General features: G+C 48.7%; 1 protein-coding gene across 3 annotated transcripts in view; it reads left to right on the top strand.

The window, feature by feature from the left end:
* The first annotated feature begins 420 nt into the window (after positions 1-420).
* Positions 421-14,691, top strand: part of PMEPA1 (prostate transmembrane protein, androgen induced 1) — a 53,615-nt gene continuing 39,344 nt past the window's right edge. Inside the window, exon 1 of one of the 3 annotated variants that reach the window (XM_068150002.1) lies at positions 421-943. In XM_068150002.1, the coding sequence (XP_068006103.1) occupies positions 841-943 (103 nt within the window). In that variant the 5' untranslated portion in view covers positions 421-840. The remainder of the gene's footprint in view (positions 944-14,691) is intronic. The other 2 variants (XM_068150001.1, XM_068150003.1) reach the window with 2 other exon arrangements.

Raw genomic sequence — 14,691 nt, 5'->3', positions numbered from 1 at the left:
TTCCCGCAGTGTGCCCAAATCTCGGTGCTTTTGGCACTGACGTGCAGAATGACCGCAGGGTCCCGCGGCCGCTGCTGGGGGCTGGGTGCGGTGGGCTGACACCCTTCTCGGCGAACCTCCGTTACGCCGTCTCTCCCCGCCGGTATCCGCGGCAAAGGCCGCTCCGTGCGGCGACGGTCCCCGGGAGAAAGGGGGGGCGGGGGGGGCAGGAGGGGACAGCGGCCTGCACGAGCCGGCGCGCAGCCCGCGCGGGGCAGCCCGGGGCGCGCGCTCCCGACGAGCCCCCGCCTTCGCCCCCCCTCGCTCCCGTTCCCGTTGGCGGCGGCGGCGCGGGGGAAAGGGCAGTCCCCGTCTGGCGCTGACGTCACGGAGCCCGCCCGCGGCTGGCGGCGGCGCGCGGCCGCGTCCCCGTGGCCGTGAATGAGCGCGGGGGGCGGGAGCGGGAGCGGGCGGGCCGCGCTCCCACCGCGCTCCCACCGCGCCGCGCCCCACAAAAGTGCGGGGCTGCCGCGGCCTGAACCAGCCCAGCCGCGTCCCGGGACGGACGGGGGGGGTGGGGGCACGAAGCAGCCGCCGAGCCGAGCCGCTGCGGGGGGCGCTGCGCCGTGCCGGGCCGTGCCGGGCCGTGGTTTTATTTCCAATTTTTGATCGCAGCTGCATTTCCCTCCGCCCGCCCCCCCCCTCGCCCCCCCACCCCCCTCCCTGCGCCGAGGAGGAGCCCCGGCTTTATGTGGTGCTGCCCGGAGAGCTCTCGGCGGCGGCCGTGAAGTTCTTTGTGTCGCCGTCGCCTTTTTTTTTTTTTTTTTTTTTTTTTTTTTAATTCTTTTTTTTTTTTTTTAAATGTATAACTTAATGGGTCTGAACAGCACGGCCGCAGCTATTCAGCCCAATGTGTCCTGCACATGCAACTGCAAAAGGTCTTTGTTCCAGAGCATGGAGATCAGTAAGTACTTGTCCTGGTGCTGCCGCGGGGCCGGCCCCGACTTCCCCGGGTGCGGGTGCGAGGGTGCGGGGGGGGCGCACGGTGTCCTCGCCGCGGGCACGGAACTTTCCGAGGGGGCTCCCCGGCAGCGCCGGGACCCTTCGCCGCGATGCATTTTCTCTGAGTGATTATTTGATTTTTGTTGCCTGCCGTGCGAGCTCTGAGCTCTTATCTGTTGCTGTTGGGGTGTCTAGTGCGGGTGTGACACGGCGTGACAGTGCGCGGGCCGGGGGCGGGCGGGACCCGGCGGGACGGGCCGGCGAGCGACCCCGCACTCAGCCTCCCCGGGCTGCTTGCGGAGCCGGCTGCTCCCGCGTCTCCTCTCCGCGCCTCGCCCTCTCAGCAGCAGCGTGTGAAATCCCAGCCCTTCCTCCTCTTGGCTCCATCACCACCCGCATCTCGCCCCTTCCCCCGCGGCTGAGCCCCGGCGATGCTCCCGCTGGTGCAGCCGCCTCTGCCCCCGCGTCTTTCCCTCTGGCGCGGGGGGTGATGCTGGGGATCCCGGCCCTCAGTTTCCTCCGAGGATCTCCGCTAGCCCCGGTGTGAATCACCTTCCTCTCGGTACTGCAAGGGGGTGAGCACTGCGTTCCGGAGCCCCGGGTAGGGCTTATATTTTGGAACCTGTTCCCCCCGCCTCCAGCCCCTGGGGGCTTTTCGTTAGGAAGGGGTATTTGCCTCTTAATATTTTTTCAACCCTGGCAGAGTAGCAGTGAGTACAGTGCCTGACCTAAATACCCACTACTTTTCTGTTTGCTCTTGCCTTTTTGGAAGTGAAGCCTGTGGAGGGGAAGAAAGAATATTGCTGCTGAGGAAAGAGAAATGAGTTGGTTTCTCTGGCAATTTAAAGCAAATGGTATTTTCTGTAAAGAGAACGTTTTGGGTTGGCTGTCGGATTGTACCCCGCTTAACACCTGGTTCTGTGCCGTCTAAACCCTGCGCAGGCTAATGCAAAATGGCCCAAAATGAAAACTTGGGAAAGAGTCTTGATTTTGCATACATTGCTGGCACTGTGACGGGGCAGAGTCGTGCTCGGTGCGTGCAGGGGAAAGTCAGCTGAGCTGTGTCTGTTCCTGCCTAGTGCAGGATTTGCCCCGTTACCTCCAGTGGGGCTGCGGAGCCGCATGTTAGAGCCAGCATCTGTCCCTTGGTATTTTGGGTGGCTTTTGTCCAGTGTCATCTGCCTTTGCCTTCTCCAGTTTCATCGTTGTTTAATTCAGGTGTCTTGAGTCCTGGGGAAGGTCTGTAGGCATTTATATGCTGGGTGCTAAAATGTGTTCATTCTGAATTTTAGCATAAACCATACCCTTTGTACTGTATGCACATTTAATCTTGATTTAATCTCATTCGTGTTCAGACAAAACTAAGCTGGATTTGCCTGATTTTATTAACACTACCGGTACTGAATAGGCCATTATTCTTTCCTGACTTTAGCAGGCCAGGCTAGATGTGCATACCAATGGCAATGTATAAATAATGGAGATACAGTTCTTTTTTGTGTCAGCCAGTTGGGGAACATGAACTGTGTCCCACAGAACTGCAAGGATGTGAGACTTGACTTTGTCGGATCAAGGCTCCTGGTTATGATAAAAGTTGTGAATTAAAATGTGTAATGTCTTTTGAAGAAAAAGCTTCTCTTCCAGTCTAACTCTTGGCATGAGCTTTTGTTGGAGCAGCTTGGGCTTTTAATTTAATTCTTTGACGTTTTAGAAATAGCACATTTTGTAATTTGTTTCTCCATTTTTTCCAGTGTACAAAAGGCTCGGTAGGAGGCAGGTGCCGGTTGTGGATGGGGGGTGTGAGAGGCTGGGGACAGTGCAGTATGCTGGAAGACACCTTGCCTGGATGTGGATGGGTGTTGCAGGAGCCTCGAGCCTCATGTTTTACAGCTCCAGAAGTCCTTCCCCTGGCTTCTCCCACCCTGCGTCAGCCACTCAGCTCTGGGGGTCCTGACACTCAGCCACTGAATTCCATTTAGCTCCTGGCAGGCTTGGATTGAGCTCCCAGGATGCTTCTTGCCCATATTTCAGTTTCAAATAGGTTTCTTTATCACCAGTGTTACTTATTTATTTCCTGCTGATGGCAGGTGGCATTAACTCACCTCTGTGCTTCACCTCTGTGCTGCACAGGAGGGCTTTGGTTGCACTGCAGGGGCTGTTACCCGATCGCTTCCTCCACCTGGGTTCACTGGAAAGGACAGAGCTGAGCCTCCCCGAGACAAATTCATTATACAGCTTTTTTCCCCCCACTCCAATCTCTTGATTTTATTTGTCTAATACGACTTTGAGGGAACCTCAGAGCAGCTTCCACCAGATGCTATTTAATTTTCTAGCCAAAGGTTACCATGCAGGAATGCTCCAGGAAAGTGGCACAACTGTAAACTCTTTTAATTTAACCCTCTAATTAGGTTAACTGTACAACCGATCCCCAAAAATAGTTCTTTGCAGGCTTTATTCCGTGTAGCAGGCTGCAGCGCTGCGGTGGAGGGAGCAGCTGGTTTCTGTGTGTGGCGCTCCCAGATTAGGATTATAAAAGGGCTTTTTGGGGGCGGGGGAGCGGAGTCTCGTCCGCTGCCGGGGCTGTAGTGCCAATATGCCGGGCGGCTTTAAGCAGCCAGACGTCTGCAGCAGTGGTCTCTAATCGCTTCGGCTGGGTGAAGGAGGTCAGGGGTGATTGTCGTGGTGGAAGAGTCTGTAAATAACTAATTATTTGGCGCAGGGAACGAGGCGGTGTGCCTGCCTCCCTGCTGCCTTCCCCGCTCGCTCACTCGTCACGGGCAGCTCAGCTCCTGCTGACCAGGTCCGTGTGACCTGCCAGCTCCTGCCTGCTCTGGACAATGGCACGGAGGCCTCACACCTGTGCCAGGGCTGCTTCTCACCCCACGGGGACTTCTCCCAGAGGGTCTGAGTGCCAGGTTGTGAATCCTGCCTCCACAGGCACCTGGGCATCCCTGTGAGAGCATGTCCTCAGGCACGAGGTGTGAGGGCAGGTCTCTCTCTGGGCTGGGTGGCTCTTGTCAGAGGCTTTGCTCACAGTAATGTTAGCCAAAGCATTCGGGAGTTGAAGAGGTATTGTTGCATCTCCCCGAGGAGGTAAAGCTGTTCCCCTGGCTTGGCAGCATTGCTGTGACACTGGTGCCAGAGCAGTGTGCCCAGGCAGCAGTAGACTGGAGTGAGCAAGCCATGAGAGCAGGTTTCTGTCCAGGCAAGGACTTCTAGGTTTTCGCATTCTTTGGTTTAACAACAAACCAAATGCTGGTGGCTCAACCAGGGCTCATGTCTCCTTTCCACTTGAAACACCTTTTTTAGCAAATGCATTTCTTTCCTGACACTGTGTCAGCTTCTTTCCTGATACTGTGTCAATGGCAAGGGTGGCTTCATAACCATGTACTTCTTTTTTCCACCTGCAGTTTTCCTCTAGCAGGTAGGGAACAGAGGGAAGCCAGAGCTGCTACCTGTGTTTCATCAAGCTAGAGAGCATTTGCAGAGAGTGTGTTCAGTTTGTGGTATCTCTGTTTGACTGCAGCCAGCTCGGGGAGCTCCCCATGTCTGGCTCTGGCTGTGTGTCTGCATGAAGTGCTGCTTTTTGCTGAGATCAGCATCCCAAGGTACAATCCAGGAGGATGAAGCATGGATGGCTTTTACTTAGGATGGCCTAAGAAATGTCTGTGTGTGTCTGTTTCTGTGGATGTGTCCAGGGACCCTGACAGTCTGCTGTTCCAGGTCTGTGGTGGTCCCAGCTCTGTGTCTCACCTCTCATATGCAGCACAGAAGGGAGAATCTTAAATTCCTTGAGCCGGGAGAGCACAGGGGTCTTAAAATTACAGTTTTATTTTGTGCCCTCAGGTGGTGATTATAATCTTAGTGTTTTATAATCATTGTTGAATGGGACAATGAAAAGACATAGAGAAGGAAATGGAGGGGAAAATAGTCAAACTTTGTGTGTTTTTCCTCTAGGTGAACACCTGGATTGTGTTGTGCTGTGCTGCACAGTGGGACTGGCACACACGGCACCAGAGGTGATCCTATGTAATTGGAGGTGTTCGTATGTAATGCAGAGTGGAAACAACATGGCTAGTTCTTCCTTTTCACTCAGTGTCAGGGTATATTCAGAGAAGGGTGCTTGACATAGTTTGTCCTGTTACTTTCTGCCATGAAGGCATCCTCAACCCCCTGAATGAGGCCTTGGTTTGCCTTTGTTTTATTTAGTAGTATGTTTTCAGATTCTAGGTGTGACAGTAAACAGCAACCATATTCCTTTCCTTAAGGCTAGGAGTTCTCAAAGTAGGGTCTGGGATCACCTCTACATTTTCACAGTACTGAATTAGCTGAACTACTGCTCCTTCCTTTGCAGATGGAGAGAAGAGCACCTACCAATGTATGTTCTTACTTTCGCCCCGTCCCTGGAGGTGTTTAAGAGCAGGCTGGATGAGGCTCTGGGCAGCCCGATCTAGTGTAGGGTGTCCCTGCCCATGGCAGGGGGGTTGGAACTAGATGATCCTTGTGGTCCCTTCCAACCCTGAATGAAACTATGAAACTTGCTGTTGCTCACCAAATGTACTAATGTTTTTAGATTTCCCAGGCTGAGAGTTGGTGGCTAACTAAATCCAGTTTTAGAATGAATTTGTGAACCCAAATTATAAATGGATAGACGTGAGGAGACCCTTCCAAGGGAAGTCCCAAAGTAGTGGTATCGCTAATAGACAGTAATTACAATCTAGCTGCTTTCCTGAGCAACTCATTGCACAGTCATGTCTGGTGGTCTTGTGTCAGAATTCGGTAACCCTAATTAGCTAAAAAAGGTCATTTGTTTGAAATGGTGTTTCATGTAAAAACTCACTACCAGTTGGCTTCCTGGAAGGAGATCCTACGTGTGGTGTATGGTTTGTCTTATCAGATCCCTCAGGTTAGTTCCCTGATATATGGTGCATCTGTTGTTGGCATGTCTCATCAAAGTAATAAAGCCTGGCTGGAATGCTCATGAGGAGAGAGGTACAAGGGCCACTTTGCTGCAATTAAGTGGAAACTTGGTTCACACCATGAGCACACTCCCAGACATCCATAAAGCACAGGAATCATTAACGTTGATGGGGATGTTTTATGCAGTGTTCTTCCTGTCTGTGTGGCTAAATTGCTGGATGATTATTTTACAGTTATTTTGGGTGGCAGAAGGTAGGTCACTTGGGCAGATCCCAGGTGAGGAAACACCTAAGAGACCTGTCGTGGCTGTGAGCAGCATGGCTGAGTCTGGCCCCGGAGAGAACAGGGAGGATTTTGGTACAGGGCCTCTTTCTGTGAGAGCAAGATCCACCCCATCCATCTTTCGGACCTGATTATGTGGGCTGCTTCCTTGCTGCTCTAGATGTAGTCATGGTCTTGGAACTCTTTAAAGAGCAATGCACAAGCAGAGGGTGTAGTGGAATGGTGTGAAAGCAGCACTGGCATTTGCACAGGAACAGCTACCTGAGCTATTGGCAATTTGGTGCCTGCAAGATGGGAACACATGCATCTGCACCTTAGTGAGCTGATGAGTTTTCAATACCTGAACAAATAGCAGGGCGCTGTCCGTGTGTGCATACAGGCAACACGCTTGTGAAAGTTAACAGAGTTAGTAAAACAAGAAAGTAGCTGAAAATGAAGTGGTTAATGAAGTTGTTAGTAACCAGAGGAGTTGTGAAGTTTGGGCTTTTTGTTTGTGGTTTTGGTTTTTTTTTTATGGTTGTTATTATTTATTTTTTAATTGTTTTCTTGAAGCAGATACATTTCAGCTGCAGGAGTTGATCATCCAAATCAGAGGATTTGGGGAGCTATTGGGAGTAAAGAGAGCTTTGATGATTTGGCAAGGAATACAGCTTCTAAAGCAGCACTTTGATCTGCATTTTAAATGCTTCTTTGTAATGACAGTTTCACAATTTCTTTCCTCATTTTAAGTCAGTTTTGCTGAGGTATGTTTTGAGAGAAAATAGTAACAGCACACATTATTCTTGCTGGCTTCAGAGCCAGCTAGAACTTGTAGTTCATCCCAGATCTTTTGGCTACTATGGTAAATTTCTGATTACACCAAAAAGGAAATTAGTAGAGATGTTAAATATTATCAAAGCTTTGCATATCTTTTGAAATATCTCCAGTGTGAAACCTAAACTTGCATTAGCATTTCTGCTGTGGTATGTTGCACAGTATTTATCTAAGCATCCAGCTCATATTACAGGTTCCAGCTTTAGAGGTTTTTTTTGTTGGTGTTTTTTTTTGGTCTTCTGAAGAACACATGCATCCTTTTAGCCTAAAGATCTCGATTCTAGTGACTCAAGCTTTCTAAAGGCAACCTGGTGTTGTTTCAGTGGTGCTATTGGGAATATTTTCTTCCCCTTCTATCTACAGAACATCCTCAGATAGACTCTCATTGGCTGGAGGAGGTGGTTGTCACCTATGTGAAACGAGAGAGCTTGTTGAGTGAATGTGTGTAGTATGGCCAGAGTAGGGAAGAGGGTAGGAAGTTGGAATGTTTACTAAGGTTTTCATTTAAATCTTGTGTAGCATCTTTCCTTCTTAAAGCCTGTTTGGGGTAGCATTTATACCTTCCTCAGAAAATATGCAGCCTGAAGGGTGAGAACTAGTAAGCAAGTTTTCCCAAATTGATTGAGAGCTGTGTGGTAGCTCTTCTGCTGCTGTTTTTGGCCTTGCCTGAGCCATGACTCTAAGCTCTACCAGGCTGTCAGCTCTCTGCTTGTGGACCAAGTTCTGCTGGCATGTAGAAGAGGGCACACATTTCATTTACAAGCCAAATGAGCGTATGAAGTTGGGTCTTCAGTTACATGTAAAAGGTAGCATCTCTGGAAGGCCATAAACAAATAGCATTGTGTATACATTTATTAAACTTGCATCCTTTTCCAAACTGTCAGTGACTTTGTTCAGTTGGACATTCTTCTTGGCATTCTCTGGTGCAGGATGCTGATCTGGAGCATGTAAGGCTGTGTGGCTGTCACACTCAGAGATGCTACAAGCAGTGAGTGCACTGGTGTGTATTCCAGGGTCGCACTGGCACCAATTTCACCACCACCTTTAGATACAATTTTTCACTACATATAGCAAGGTAGCATGACTAAGGTTATAATCAGTACAGTATCTCATTTTTCTCCAAGCAGTCACACTTCCAGTTTCTTATTGATGGAAGACCAGGTTTATGCTCCATCTGGAAGAGGGTGTGTTTTGTCTGTGTGCTGTATGTTAGTGTTGTCACAGGCTGTGGTGTTGCGTAGAGATACCTTGCACATCATTTGAAACTTGCCTCATGAGTTGTCAGTGTTGGTGGATGTCCACAGTGCTTTCAAGGGGTTCACACATTTGTGTTTGGTGTATCCAGTTTCACACAGATCTTTAATAAAATGCCTGAGACTGGCTAATTTCTTTGCTTGCAGTATCCATTCAAAAGTCTGCATTTCGAAAGGCAAGTGCTTTCCCACATGGCAGGTCTCTGATTGTTCATGAGACCCTGCTTGTGCCCCCAGTGCTGAGGAGTTGTGCCTGTGATGGTTTGCTGGCCTGAGGTTTGTGCACTTTAGCACAGGTGCAAAAGGATTGCCCACATCTGCGAGCTTGGCCCAAGCAACCCAGCAAAGCAGAGTTTAGCCTTGGAGAATGAAAGCTGGTTAACCCCCAGGCGTGGAATGTACTAAGATTGAAGAGATACTTGCACAAAAATCAATGCTACTTTTCAAGAATATAGGCAGGACATGGTTTGGGGATTTTTTTTTTCCCATCTCTTCATTCTGGCCAATATTCAAAGTAGCTGGTTTGTTACCCTAAACCCCTACAAATGATTGTCAGTAATAATTCTGTAAAACTATGAATCAACTCTGCATGACTTTGTGCAAATAGACTGAGTAATTTCTTTGTTCTTTTCTTCTTACTTTGTAATTGGAGTCTGTGAGAGCCCAAAGGTTTGGTCTTGTGGAAAGCATGATTCATTTATTGGTGTCTGTGCTGACTAGTTATCTTTCAGTAATTCCAGAGTGCTGCTACAAGCCAAGAGTGATTCATACATGGCTAAGTGCACAAACAAATGGGGTCATGGCCATCTGCAGAAACTTTTCTAATCTATTTATGGTATCGGAGAAAGAAGTGGGTGTATTAAGGATGATGGAATAGGTGTCAATTACATTAGTGAATATAACTGGTTAAATAACACTAACCATTACTCAAACCCACATCTGCTCATTGCCAAACATCACGACGGTGTGTCCCGTTTAAGTGTTAACTTAGACACTCAATACATCTCTCCTATCAGACCTATCTTGCCTCCTAAGGAACTCACCATTGTAACTACTATGGTAGGCTCTTTTACCTTCCTTGGGATTTAGCTGTTCCCTTGTACTATGATTATTTGTAGTAGCAAAGTTTGGCTCTTTGCTGTTGCTGACCTCAGTCATTGTATGTTTCATATGCAGAATTTGGCCTAAGACTTAATTAACTTGCCATTGATGATCAGAGGTAGGGTTTCTCATTTGCACACCAGACAGAATGGTTGTGTAACATTTTAGTAGAAGCAGTGGTGACCAGGTGAGTCAGTTTTCCTTCCAAGTGCATCTTGAATGCTTTAAAATCTCAGACAGGAGATGACTTGCGTCTTATGAGGTAGTCTTCCTCTACTTCTATCCCATTTCACTGCTTGTAGGGATTAATTTTCCCCTATGTAACTCTGATAACACACCAGCCCTGGCTGTAGCCATGTCAGTTAACTTTGTTCAGATTTTAGTCTTTAGCTTTGGGGGAGGCAGTTTGCTCCTGCCATGCTGGCAAGTGGTGGAGCCAGGCCCCAGATCTGGCGCTTAGGTGCCTGAGTGGATTGTGGGAAAGAGGGAGTTTGAGACTAGCAACAGAAAATAACAGGGGCAAGAAATGCCCCTGAGGTGTATGGATGAGGACTCGCTCCAGGCCACTTACTGCCAGTGCCTGTCTGCATGTCAGTCTTGCACACTGCAGCTGGTTTTGCACCTGAGATAACGTATATCCAGCAGGATTTTGTACTTGCAGAGCACACAGTGGTCTCACAGTGCTTTGGAAACATCCCATGTCCACAGTATGGATGAGTGTTACTGTGGAGGTGAGCTGGAGGCACAACGGGACCAGTGCCATGAGGTTTGGAAGTGGCTGTGACCCTGTCTCCCTGAGCCCTGGGGACTCCTGTGGTCACTGCTTGGGCGTGTTTGATTTCAAAGGACTTGACTGGAGCACAGGGCTCATGGACTCAGATTTCTGTAAATTGAATTTAAGCATCAGTGCTGGCCAAAAGTGTGGAAGAATTTGGTAATGTTGTTGTTGTCCTTTTACTGATGTTTGGAACACTGTGACCATTTGTGCTGCACCCTTGCTGCGCGTGCTCTTGTGAAGGGAGATGAGGCCCTGGCTGACACACCCCATATGCTGTGGAGGGGGAAGTGACCTAGACTTTTGCCCAAAGGACTGATGAACCTCTCCTGATGTCTGAACAGCTTTCTTCTTCTGCCCTTGCTTTATTTAAGTCAACAGATTGTGTAAGCCACATGCTAGATTTACCTGCAGGGCAAGTGGGAAGGAAGCAGTGCCATTTGGATGCATTCCCAAAAGACGTCTAACCACTGAGTGTTAAGACTAACATTTCCAAGCCCGAGTCTCTAAACTGTCCTCCTGAATCTGCTCTCTGCCTCCTCTGTCCATGTGCCATGCATTCATGGCTTCAGCTGCTGAGGAATCCCAGGGAAGCTTAAAAAAACTAAAGGTCCCCCCTAAAGTGAAGTTGTGCTGCACCCTCCCATGCTGTTTCCTTCAGTGCTGAGGGCACAGGCTGGCTGTTGGAGTCATCCCCGGAGTCACAGGGATGAAACTCGGAGCATGGCAGTTTAAATGACCTAGAGCTGGGCTTGTTCTTGGTGCATGCTCTAACCTCAGAACCAGGCTGGATTTCTATGTGCTCTTTAGAGGAATCAGTGCACCAAGGCCTGGTTCCTCAAGAGTCAGAGAATATCACTGTCCTCCAGACTGACGTGGGCTGCAAAGGCATCACCGAAGGCAGATGTCTTGGCTACTTTACTGCTCCTGGAGGAGCAAGGTTTGCTCTTTCCATGCTTTTTTTCATTCTTTCCACCATTATCCCGTCTTATCAAGGGTGGTTTCTCATCTTCAGTAACTTAGAGGACCATATGCAGGTTAGTCTCGTTGGCACTAAGCTCTGGAAGTACCTTTGCCTGTCAGGTGCTGCCTTTAGGACAGTTAGGGAGCACCATGATTTATGGACACTTGCTTCACACCATTCAGAGTGAAAATTATCTTAAATTGCAGTAACTTCCCAGATAATGAACACGAATATCACTTTTACTTGTTACACTTGAATTACTGCAAAGGGACCTTGCTTGAACTGGAAGATGGAGAGTTCAGTGTCTCCCTGTCCAGCATGTGCAGATGCACACACGAGGTGTGTAGCACTTAATGCTGCTGATCACTGGTGTGCAACACAAAGGAATGTTTTCTGTTTCTCTGGTGTGAGTTTTTTGTGGCACTGTATACAAATGGCCCTCTTTCAGCTGTTGCTGTGGTGCAGGTGATGGTTGTCTGTCTGACTGTGTGCCAGAGGTGGGCTCAAGAGCAGGGAGAAGGAGCAGAGGTCTCTGAGCAAGGCACGGAGCAAACTATCGGGTTACAAACATATTCTGTCTTGCTGATAGCTTTTAATCCTCATCAGCCTCATGGGTTTTCTTGATAAATACTTCTCAACATCCACTGACTTGCCATCCAGGCCTGAATTGTAAGGAACAATAAATGTAATGGACAGCCTCAACTTAATAGATTCACTATGAGCTTTTTATTAGTGCAGCTTTTTTTTTACTACTTCTTCTTTTTGAGAGGGGAAAAATGAAGAAAACAGCAAAAAGATGGCTGCATTTAATTAAGTTCAGAAAGTAGCTGTTTCAAATGCGAGGGAAGCATGCCTGAGTGGGCTCAGTTCAGCTCATGTGGTTATGCAGGGAGGGAGGGGTCCATCCTGCTGTGCCACCAGCAGACTTCTGGCTGGTCTTGAGGGGGTTAACAGCTGCATGCTGCTGCTCAGTTATTTCTCTTTTGACCTGACCGTGGGGTTTTGCTGCTCTTCAGACCACAAGTGCACTCCAGTCACAGCAGGCTCATGGGTCTGGAGATGCTTTTCATCCTCTCCCTTCTGTGTGCTCGGGAAGGGATCATGCTGTATCTTGCAGCCATGTGTCTTCCTTGGTTACGCATCTAGAGAGCTGCAGACCCACGTTAAGCATCTATTAAATTAAGCAAAATAGCCTTTAGAAAGCTACATTTCAAGTGGAAGAATTGCTTTATGTAACACAGGGATATGTGAGGGGACCTAAATACAAGCTTAAATTGGCTGTTACGAAAATAGGTATAATTGGGTTTTTGCACAGTGATTTTACAGCTTCTGAGTTTAATGTCCTGATGAAATCCTGCATCCAGTCCATGTGCAGCTAAGGAGATGGGGAGGTTGAGGAGCCAGAGTAATAAGACTTGTTCTAGGAACAGCCTTGCCCTGATTTGCAATGTTGGACATAGCTGTCATTTGCTGAGGCTCTGCTTTTGAAAGGCAGGTGGGCAGCAATTTCCTCTCCCCCATGAAGGCCTAATTGTGGCCTTCCAGTATCTGAAGGGCGCCTACAAGAAGGCTGGGGAAGGACTTCTCAGGATCTCAGGTAGTGATAGGACTAGGGGGAATGGAATGAAGCTGGAGGTGGGGAGATTCAGGCTGATGTGAGGAAGAGGTTCTTCACCATGAGAGTGGTGAAACCTTGGAATGTGTTGTCCAGGGAGGTGGTTGAGGCCCCGTCCCTGGAGGTGTTTAAGACCAGGCTGGACGAGGATCTGGCCAGCCTGATCTAGTGCGGGGTGTCCCTGCCCATGGCAGGGGAGTTGGAGCTAGATGATCCTTGTGGTCCCTTCCAACCCTGAATGGAACTATGATACTATACTATGTTCTCCCTTTGGTCTCTCCCTGCAGCACACGTTGTCAGGGATGGGCAGAGGAAGGGGCAGCTCTTACTACAGTTGTAACTACTTGCAGATGAAAAATGCAGAACTCTTACAGCTGTGCTCTCCTAACTGTGCACATGCCAAGAGCTGCAGCTTTGTTTTCCAGCCTGATCGATGCAGTTAGTTTAAGTCGTCGGGTAATTTAGTAGCTGGAGGCACTTCTGTGGGTTTGGCATGAGAGTGACTGCTTTGCTTCCCAGCTTGGGAAGGCTGGAGGGGCTTCCAAGGCTTCCTCAGTCGAGGCTGGGGCCAGGTGATGCTGTAGGCTGTCACCCAGCCCTTCTGGGACTGGGAGCCTGAGGAAGTGGAGTGTATCACATTTGACCTTGCATCCTCATATTAATCCAGATAGTCTTTCCTGATTCTATATTTAGAGCCTTTCCATTCTTCAGTCTGGAGAGACAGACTCTCTTGGGGAAAGATTGACCCATCCTCCTTTGCAAAGCTGCTCCCCCAAGTAGAAAGCAAGGCTCCTCTACATCTTGTTGGCAGGAACTGAAAAATTTTGTGTTTGGTGTGTCTTCAGCCAGTTAGGACTTGGAGCTGGTTTTCTGACTAAATGTTTTGCAAGAATGTAAAAGCTCTGTTGGTTTCCTAAGAGTGTCTTAACCAACACATGGGATGAAAGCCTGGCACTGTGAAGCAGGGCAGAAAAAGCTGAGATAGGATTTGCTGTTTCTTTGAAACTATCCTTTTTTTTATTGTCCAAACAGCATTTCAAAGAAAATCTCTGCTCCCTTCTCCATCTTCCTCCAGCATTCTAATTCTGTATAATCACTTTTCTTTCTCAAAAAGAATAGGGCGTGATTTTATTTTATTTTTTTTCCTCAGAAGCAAGGGATAAATTCCAGATGTTGCTGGGATACACTTTTTTGCCTCTGTTTAATGTTTAGTGGCTTTCACAAAATAGGCTGTGCGAGGTGGGGCTGATGTTTTTATTCCAGGAAGAACCATCTACACCAGACCCCATCTGCCCATGGGGGAGAGTATCTCGGGTGTGACCTGGTGCAGTTGGGAGGTTTCCTGGCTGTCCTTCCTTGCAGACAGGCAGTGAGGGCTGAGGCTGGCCTGAGTGCTTCTTTGGGATATTTACCTTCCCCTTCTTACCTCACTGCTGAGTGAGAAACACTGTACGGGGGTCCAGTCCCCTGCCCGTGTGGAATGGGAACAGGCGCTTCTGCTCTAAACTGACCATGTGGGTTTTATGGGGGGAGCAGCTCTGATCTGCAGGCATTGCATCCCATGTGGGGCATGCAGTTTAGCTGGACTCTGCTGGCCATGATGCTGGCAAGACAAGCCTTTTTGGTGCTGGTGTTGCAGCCTGGCAAAGAGCATCCATGTGCCCTGCACCACAGTGTGAGGTCAGATCCAGGAGCTGGGCTCTGGGGATGGGCAGCCCTCATCTCTCCTTCCACAGCAAAGACTTGGCTTTGCAGTGCATGCTGTGCTTCCACCTGCTTTTGGAGCCTTCTTGCAAACTAAACCAAAAATCATTTTCCAGCATGTGTTGCGTACAGGCGTCAGGAGACAAATGTGACAGCTCCATTCCCTGTTTCATGTTTTCACCTGTTTAGACTAAGTACATCTTTGTTTTCTTGGCAGCCTATTTGGTTGCACAAACAGTGTAAGACAAAACCACTAGCAGGTGTTGGTCCAGCCAGTATAATTACT

This window comes from Melanerpes formicivorus, unplaced genomic scaffold (genome assembly GCF_026170545.1).
Source record: "Melanerpes formicivorus ecotype bairdi unplaced genomic scaffold, bMelFor1.0.p_v2 SCAF_19, whole genome shotgun sequence".
Lineage (NCBI taxonomy): Eukaryota > Metazoa > Chordata > Aves > Piciformes > Picidae > Melanerpes > Melanerpes formicivorus.
The sequence above is the reverse complement of the archived record's forward strand: the minus strand, read 5'-3'. Positions and strand labels throughout refer to the sequence as shown.